This window comes from Oryctolagus cuniculus, chromosome 15 (genome assembly GCF_051225735.1).
Source record: "Oryctolagus cuniculus isolate XC-2025 breed Fujian yellow rabbit chromosome 15, ASM5122573v1, whole genome shotgun sequence".
Lineage (NCBI taxonomy): Eukaryota > Metazoa > Chordata > Mammalia > Lagomorpha > Leporidae > Oryctolagus > Oryctolagus cuniculus.
In genome coordinates, this window is record NC_142881.1 from 32,295,679 (window position 1) to 32,304,304 (window position 8,626).

An 8,626-nucleotide genomic window follows, 5' to 3' on the forward strand; every position below is an offset into this window, starting at 1 on the left:
TGAGCAGGAGCTTCAGGGCAGCAACCTGAATGCAGGGCCTGGCCGCCCTGCTCAGCTCTCCAGGCTCCGCAGGAAACCTAGAGACCTGGGCTTTAGACCCAAGTGTAAAATTGTGACAACTCCTAAAAATCTTAATCAGTCACACAGGACTTGGGTCATGGGACATTCCAAGTTGGACGCTAAGGTTTCCTCAGACAAGAAGTATCACACAGGAAAATATTGCACATCACTCCTTTATTACTCTGATCTGGAAAAAGGATTCAGTACAGTTATGCTCAGAATGAGCACTGGGCACACGTGGCAGGGCCGAGCAACTGGAAAACATGATTCAGAATCAGACAGCGAAAGTCACACTTGGACATGATCAAGAGGCATCTCACTGCCACAAAACAGGCAGGGGAGGGATCCTAAGACGCAGCAGGAGGTGCTCCCACCCCTTAGAGGCCAGGCTCATCCCATACTGTATGAGGAATGGCTAATTCTCTGGTGACCACACTGGGGACTATCTGACCGCCACTAGGAACCCAGAAGGGCTTTTGTCTAGTATCAGTTTCTCACTCACTCACTCACACACACACATTTTGTAAAAGTAAATGCATCACAAACTTCAGGCTTGATCCCAACCTCTGGAGCCAGCTCCTCTGGGGTGAGGGAGGCAGTGGCGGTGGTGTTTTTAAATCCCCATGCAGTTACATTCGCCTCCATTGGAATGACTAGAGCCCCTGGGGCAGTGAGCTGACTGTGGAAGCCACAGGACTGGCTCCCAGGAACATGGCAGGCAGACTCTCCTCCCTCTCCTCATTGGTCAGGCTTTAGCATGGCTCCTCCCTCTCCCTACTCCAGCAGGCCCGTAATGAAGAGCATTATCAGACATGGGCGTTTTAACCTTTCTGTTGGAGAGAGGACCCTTCCCTCTGCTTGGGCTGACAGCCCATACCCCAGGGGTGCTGTCCTGACTAGATTGTGTGAAGAGAGTGGTGCAAGAGACAAAATAGCTAAAAGAAAAGCAGGAGCCACCAGTCCCCCCCTGCAGCTACAACCTAAGGTGCCTACAAGGTGGTCAGTGTGACATGTGCAGGGGACAGGTGCAGAGGGATGGGCAGGCAGGGAGGGTGGTCCTGGGGGTTGTGGTCCGCCTGCTTGCCTTCACTTCTTGGCCTTGCCCTGGGCAGCCACAGCTTCCATGGCTTTGCGCACGGTCTCTTCATCCCCCAGGAACTGCATGGGCTTGATGGGCTTCAAGTTCTTGTCCAGTTCATAGACAATGGGGATACCAGTCGGCAGGTTCAGCTCCATGATGGCCTCTTCAGAGAGACCTGAAAACACCCACCATGATCAGCCATGAAAAGTGTAAATCCACATCGCCCCCCTAGATTTACTGTTTATGCTGCAGGTGATAATGGAATTTGGTAAGAATTAGAACACATACCCTTTCTGATCTTCATTAATAATTCTGAGCTGTAGTGTATTAATAGATCCACTATGGAAGGAATGGCCAACACTTATTTCTCAGCCACTAAACCAGGGGTGGAGAAACCTTAGTCTGCCAGGGGGCATTTGGATATTTATAACACTGGGGCCAGCACTGTGGTGCATGCAGCAGCTTAATGCCCTGGCATGAAGCACCGGCATCCCATATGGGCTCCGGTTAACATCATCTGCAGGCAATCCTAAATTATGCACTTAGAAATTAGCCTGCCATAGATTTATTACATTTAAGTCCCACCTGCAGTTGCCTTGGCAGGGCCAGATCAAATGATTTCACAGGCTTATACAGCCCATGGGCCAGACATTACCCCACTTCTACACCTCAAAAGCAAATAAGGAAAAATGCACAACATGGAGCACCAACAAGGTGCAGAAAGGTGTATACCATTGGTCCCCTACCATGGGTTCTAGCAGCCCACAGTGGAGGCAGCCAGTACCCATCTCAGACATCTAGATATCTACACACCTGCCAAACCTCAGCATCAGGGCACAAGGCCCTATAAACTTCAGATACAGACAGATTCCTGTGTGAGGCTGAGACCAGTTGTAATAGGAAGCTTTTATCAGCAGCTGCACTTGGCATTCCTAGTCCAGAGGTGAGCGGGCACCTCAACTTGACCGTGTATGGGACCACCTGGGGGTAGACGCCAACTGAGTCAGGCCTGGAGACGCCTGAGGGTCTGAGTCTGTCTTGACTGTCTCTAAGGCTACCAATACGTCACTGGACGTCCAGGTCGCCTTCCTTCTAAGTCAGTCCCGGATCAGAGGCAGCACTGTACCAAATGTACGTACCCTCCAGGTGCTTGACAATGCCCCGAAGGCTGTTGCCGTGGGCCGCGATCAGTACCCGTTTGCCCTCCTTGATCTGGGGCACAATCTCTTCATTCCAGAAGGGCAGGGCTCTGGCTATAGTGTCCTTCAGACTTTCACAGGAAGGCAGCTGATCTTCAGTGAGGTCTGCATACCTGCGATCCTAAACAAGAAAAAACCCGGCATCACCAGTTACTCAGAGTTGTCTCTGTTAGCACATTTCTCAATTCCCAAGGGGTGGGTAAGGGTCCCGCCAGGGTCCAGAACACAGCTGAGGACTTGGGAAAGGAGACCGTCATTAGCCTGCCTCTGCCTCCCCTGTTATTCACTACAGGGAAGATTCAGAGTTAAAAAAAAAGTTGTAGAAAAGGAAAAAAAGCTGTGCAGCAGTGTTCTTCCCAATTCACTTTAACATGCAGTTGGCTCTGAATAGGTTTTATAAAATATAGTGGTGGAGGTATTAAACAACATAAACTATCAACTAGATCTTGAATAAGTTAAAGTCAAACCTTGGAGAAGGGGAGGTAACAATGAAATATTTGGTGATAGATTATAAATTCAATGGGACTGGGAAGTCACAGATGAAAGCTACAGAAAGAGGCTGCGGGGCTGATTTGGCACCGGGTTAAGATGCTGCTTCAGAGACCAGTGTCCTACATCTGAGTGCCTGTGCTCAAGCCCCAGCTCCAGTCCCAATTCCAGGCTCCTGGTAACGCATACTCTGGGAGGCAAATGATGGCTAAAGTATGTGACACCTATGTGGGAGGCCCAGACTGAGTTCCCACCGCCTAGCTTCAGCCTTGCCAGGCCTGGCTGCTGCCAGCAACTGGGTATTGAACCATGGGATCACAGATTCTCTCTCTCTTTTGTAAAAACTTTACCTAGCAGCTCTGACTCTGAGCCCCGAGGCTGGTTGCCATGGCAAGGGGAAAGCGCCATTGTCCATACCTTACTGATGTTGCTGTAGAAGGGATGGTCAGGCTCCATGGGGGGCGGGGGGACGTCATAGGAGCGCCGCCAGATCTTCACCTGGGCCTCACCATGCTTGGCAGCAGTCTCTGCCTTATTGAGGCCGGTCAGACCCCCATAGTGCCGCTCGTTGAGGCGCCAAGTCCTCACGACTGGCAGCCACATCTGGTCAATGGCATCCAGCACCGTCCAGAGGGTCCGGATGGCTCTTTTCTGCACCGAGGTGAAGCAGATGTCAAATTCATAGCCAGCGTCTGAAAATCACAAGTGCAAAGTGATAAGCTCATCAGATCTACTCTGTGCCAGAATTTTCTTGTATGTGGATCTCCTACATAGGTAATTCAACTGCAAGCCATTTGACCAGATATTTAATTCTGTATGTTCTTACAAGTACAATATCCTGCCTTCAAGGAACATGGAACTTTTGTTGATATGTATTACAGATGACAGTAACCCCTAGAGGTTTTTCCAATCATTTATTTACCCCAAAGCCTAAATGCACAGCTAAGACCTGTGCTGCTTATCCTATCCTCCAGAATGTTGTTCTTAAGCATAGTTTAAGTATTTCTGGGGCCAGCATTGTGGTATAATGGGTTAAGCTGCTGCCTGCAATGCCAGCATCCCATACAGGCACCTGTTTGAGTTCCAGCTACTCCATTTCCAGTACTGCTCCTTGCTAATGTGCCTAGAAAAGCAGAAGATGGCCCAAGTACTTGGACTCCTGCACCCACATGGGAGACCTGGAAGAAGCTCTTGGCTCCTGGCTTTGGCCTGGCCCAGGCCCAGTTGTTACAGCCATTTATTTAGAGAGTGAAACAGCAGATGAAGATCTCTCTCTCTCTCTCTCCCTTTCAAATAAATCTTTTTTTAACAGAATATATTTCATTTATTAGATCTTGTCTTAAAACCTATTAAATTTCCAATTCAATATTGTTCAAAATTTAAAAAACCAAACCACAAAATACTTCCAACAGAAATCACAAACAGATGGTTAAAATTTGAAATGTGAACTCATATCTGTTCTTTAGGAAAAATTCTCTGTAACTTAAATAAATCTTAAAAACACACACACACACACACACACACACACAAAAGTGTTGGGGCCGGCTCCATGGCACAGTAGTTTAATCCTTCACCTGCAGTGCCAGCATCCCATATGGGCGCCAGTTCTAGTCTCAGCTGCTCCTCTTCCAATCCAGCTCTCTGCTGTGGCCTAGGAAAGCAGTAGAAGATGGCCCAAGTGCTTGGGCCCCTGTACCCGCGTGGGAGACCGGGAAGAAGCATCTGGCTCCTGCCTTCAGATTGGTACAGCTCTGGCCATTGTGGCCATCTGGGGAGTGAACCAACAGAAGGAAGACCTTTCTCTCTGTCTCTCCCTCTCACTGTCTGTAACTCTACCTCTCAAATAAATAAATAAAATCTAAAAAATTGTTTAAAAAATGCTAAAAAAAAGTTTCCATTCTTTATAGAGAACATGACCCTAAAAACCTGGGATCTCTTCCTATATAATAGTAGCTAACTTCTATAGCAAGCTTACCATCTGTCCCACACTGGGCCAAATATTTTATATGTTTTATTTAGTCTTCCTCATAGCAAAACCCATCTTACCAGATGAAGGAAAGAATTAAAGGATTATGTAAACTAAAAGTCATTCTAAGACCCAACATTTTAAAAAGATTTATTAGCGAAAAAGGTAGAGTCATGGAGGGTGTGGGAGATGGAGAGAGGGAGGGGGTAGCTCATCTACTCACTAGTTTATTCCCCAGATGGCGGCAACAGCCAGGGCAGGGCCAGGCCAAAGCCAGGAGTCTGGAGCTTCATCTCCCACATGGGTGGCAGAAGCCCAAGCACTTGGGCTTCATCTGCTACTTTCCCAGGTTCATTAGCAGGAAACTGCATCAGAAACGGAGCAGCTGGGACTCAAATGCTAGAGCTTCGGTGATAGCTTAACCCGCTGTGCCACAATGCTGGCCCTCAAAAATCCAACTTTTTGAAGATTTATTTTATTTGAAAGGCAGAGTGAGAAAAAGAGCTCTTCCACCCACTGCTTCACTCCCCAAATGGCCACAACAGCAGGAGCTGCGCCGATCCAAAGCCAGGAGCTTCTTCCGGTCACCCATGTGGGTGCACTGCCCCTTCTGATAGGTATTTGCTAGACCTCTGTCTAGAAAATGCAGGGGGTGTGGATGAAACAGTTTGCTGCATGTAGCGTGGGAATCACACAAGTTCTTAACTCCCGGTCCCTCTCTATAAGGGTCATCGCACCAGCCTGTTTCCCCACCCACTTCAGTCAAGGTTAGGGGAAGCCCCCAATGCCCAATGAGGAAAGCACCAATGCTGTGCACAGATTCTCTCCTCCCCACGTGGTAGTCACTGCGGACCCAACCATAGCTTACAATGAGTCAGTCTCATTTCACGCTTCAAGAAAAGACTACCATCCCTCTACCTTAAAGGGGAGACGGCTCTTTCCTTTGGGAGCGAGCCAGGAAACCTCCCTGCTTCACAAGAGGCTAGCAGGCTCACTTCAAAATTTACAAGCTTTCCTAGAAATCGCTTCATCTTGAGGTTAGCAATGGTAATAAAATGTAGAGTGAGGGGCTAGTGCTGTGGTGTAGTGGGTAAAGCTACCGCCTGCAGTGCTGGCATCCCAAATGGGTGCGGGTTCAAGAACCAGCTGGCTCCACTTTTGACCCAGCTCTCTGCTATGACCTGGGAAAGCAGTAGAGGATGGCCCAAGTGCTTGGGTCCCTGCATTCACGTGGGGGGACCTGGAGGAAGCTCGAGTAAGCCCAGCTCCGGCCGTTGTGGCCACTTGGGGAGTGAACCAGCAGATGGAAGACTTCTCCCTCTGCCTCTCTGTAACTTTCAAATAAATAAATAAATCTTAAAAAAGAAAGAAAGAAAGACAAACTTTTCTAAAAAGTAGAGTGAATTTTTCTACCAGTCATTCAACTGAGAACAAGGGTAGTTAAGAACTACACCAGTCCAGGAAGGAAGGATTAATCACCAGGGAACACCAGCCCCACCCACAAGAGGAAGACACCAAGCTCGTCGCTGAGCCTCGGGACAAGTCCTGGTAGCTAGGTCATGGCCGCCTCCCTAACCAGAAGAGGAGGAATGGCTCAAGGAAAGGCTGAGTCCCGTCACGGGGAGGGATACCCACATGCAAGCCCCAGCTCCATGCTGAGCGGCCACAGGCTGTTTCATGGCATCCATTTCCACTCGCAGTGGGGCCTCTTACTTTGGATACACAAGTCGTCCCCAGTGAGAAGAGCAGTTCCCTTAAGTACTATTACCAGAGAATGCTCAAGGAGAGAGGCATAAAGCCTCTTGCCCACGAAACAAAAGGACAGCCAGGTGGATGCTATGGTGTGAATTCTATCCTCACCCCAGCATTAAGAGTTGGTGGGGGCTGGCGCTGTGGCATAGCAGGTAAAGCCGCCAGCATCCCACACAGGCGCCAGTTTGAGCCCTGGTTACTCTACTTCCCATTCAGCTCTCTGCTATGGCCTGGGAAAGTAGTAGAAGATGGCCCAAGTCCGTGGGCCCCTGCACCCACGTGGGAGACCCAGAAGATCCTGGCTCCTGGCTTCAGATTGGCAGAGCGCCAGCCATTGAGGCCATTTTAGGGAGTGAACCAGCAGATGGAAGACCTCCCTCTCTGCCTCTCTGTAACTGTGCCTTTCAAATAAATGAATCTTAAAAAAAAAAAAAAAAGAAAAAAAAAGAAACAGAGTCTGTTATTTTACAGAGACTGCAAGTTTAGCCACTTGCTCTGTCTTGGAGGACAGAGGCAATAGATGTGTCCCGGGCTAGTCATCAGCAACCCACCAGACCCACACAGCCCTTCCTGCCAGACAGCTAAAGAAAATGGCCTCCTTGACCAGTGCGTCCCTATCCTGGCCTCTCCCAGGGGCGTGGGGTCACCACGGGCCATCGCAACGCACCCAGTCCTCTCCAGCAGGATGACACTGCCCAGTCTTTCCAAAGCTCCGCTTCATTTCCGAAGCATGTATGACGGCAAGAGGCCAGGGAAAGCGACCCGAGGCCGACCATCAGCCTCACCCACCAGGCATCAATGACCCTTTCATGAAGCTGCTTCTCCGTTCAAAGTTAGAAGGCAGAAGGGCGGGGCTGGGAGCACTTCTTCAGTGCAGGAGCCTCCAAACCCAGAGGGAGGAGGGGCAGGCCTGAATGGGCATTCTCTCGGTCACTTCCACCTTTGCCCCTCCGTGGCCAACAGCCCACAAGTTCCTCCACCCAGAACTGGGGCAAGGACACCGGACTGGGAAAAGGTATGACCTTGGACAAACCATCTTTCCAATCGTCACTGTAACCAACTAGAAAAGGAGGCCAGGGCGGGTTGGGGAGGACGATAAAACCTGCTCCGTGGGGTTGTGGACAGGACCGACTCCATTCATTCATTCATTCCCATCTGTAAGTGCGTTTCGAAGGCTACCTGGGGAACGCGGTTGAACAGCAAAGCCCTACACAAGCACGTGGGTTTCGGGCAGTCCTGAAGCCCGTCAGGCCCCCCAGCGCACTACAACAGCCCACCGTGAGGGTCTGCAGCCGCCCCCAGGCTTGGGTACGGCCGCTGAGACATCGGCCATCCTGCTCCAGGGGCCCCAACCGCGACCAACTCTTCTGGCCAAGGAGAACCTAAAATGGCCTGGCCACCAGAGGTGGCTCCATCCAGGGCAACGCGGCCCCGAGTTAGTAAATGGTCGGGTTAAAGGTGGAGGATTTCACTGGCGACGTCGGCAGAGCGCGAAGGGCGGCGGGGCGACCGCCCCAGGTGAGCCCCGCGGCGCGGGCCCTCTCGTTCCGCTGCATGACCTTGGGCCGGCAGACAGACTCCGTACCCGCGCCCACGCTCCCAACTGCGCGCTGCCCGAGGCGTCGTCCCCGCACGCGGGCCCTGCGCGGCCCGCCGCACCCCCCACGGCCACGCCGTACCTCGCAGGGCCTGCCCGCCGCGCTTCGCCTCCTCGTGGCCCGCCGGGCTCAGGTCGGCATCATACCAGCCGCTGAAGCGGTTCTCCAGGTTCCAGGCGCTCTCGCCGTGCCGGATCAGCACCAGCTTGTAGGCGGCCATGGCGGCGAGACAGAGATGCGGCGCCGACTGGGGTTCGCTGAGATTCCGAAGTCGCAACCCGCCCCTCGGCCGCGCCTGCGCGCTCGCGCTCCGCCGCCCGGCTCCCGCGCACTTTCTCTGCCAAATCTTTCCACTCTCCGGTGACGCCCCTCCGCCGCCCAGTGCGCGCATGCGCCCCCTCCTTCTGCGGCGGCCGCCGAGGGGAGGGGGCGCGCGCCGGCGTGCCAGAGCGCATGCGTCGTCCGCCGCCGGTGCCGCGTC

At 51.9% G+C, this 8,626-nt stretch overlaps 1 protein-coding gene across 1 annotated transcript; it reads right to left on the minus strand.

The window, feature by feature from the left end:
* Positions 1 to 217: 217 nt before the first annotated feature.
* On the minus strand, positions 218 to 8,418 carry PGAM1 (phosphoglycerate mutase 1). The gene is made up of 4 exons (XM_051824040.3): positions 8,227 to 8,418; positions 3,247 to 3,521; positions 2,281 to 2,461; positions 218 to 1,316 (listed from the first exon to the last, which is right to left on the minus strand). Exons 1-4 carry the CDS (start codon positions 8,363 to 8,365, stop codon positions 1,147 to 1,149), a joined length of 765 nt encoding a protein of 254 aa, XP_051680000.3. The 5' UTR covers positions 8,366 to 8,418; the 3' UTR covers positions 218 to 1,146.
* Positions 8,419 to 8,626: the final 208 nt, after the last annotated feature.

Excerpts from the sequence above, each read along its gene's own strand:
- PGAM1 (XM_051824040.3), bottom strand. The coding sequence starts at position 8,365 with ATGGCCGCCTACAAGCTGGTGCTGATCCGGCACGGCGAGAGCGCCTGG. Across the intron at positions 3,522-8,226 it reads CGGCGGGCAGGCCCTGCGAG|ACGCTGGCTATGAATTTGAC; the intron begins GTACGGCGTGGC and ends TGTGATTTTCAG. Across the intron at positions 1,317-2,280 it reads CATTGTCAAGCACCTGGAGG|GTCTCTCTGAAGAGGCCATC; the intron begins GTACGTACATTT and ends GGGTGTTTTCAG.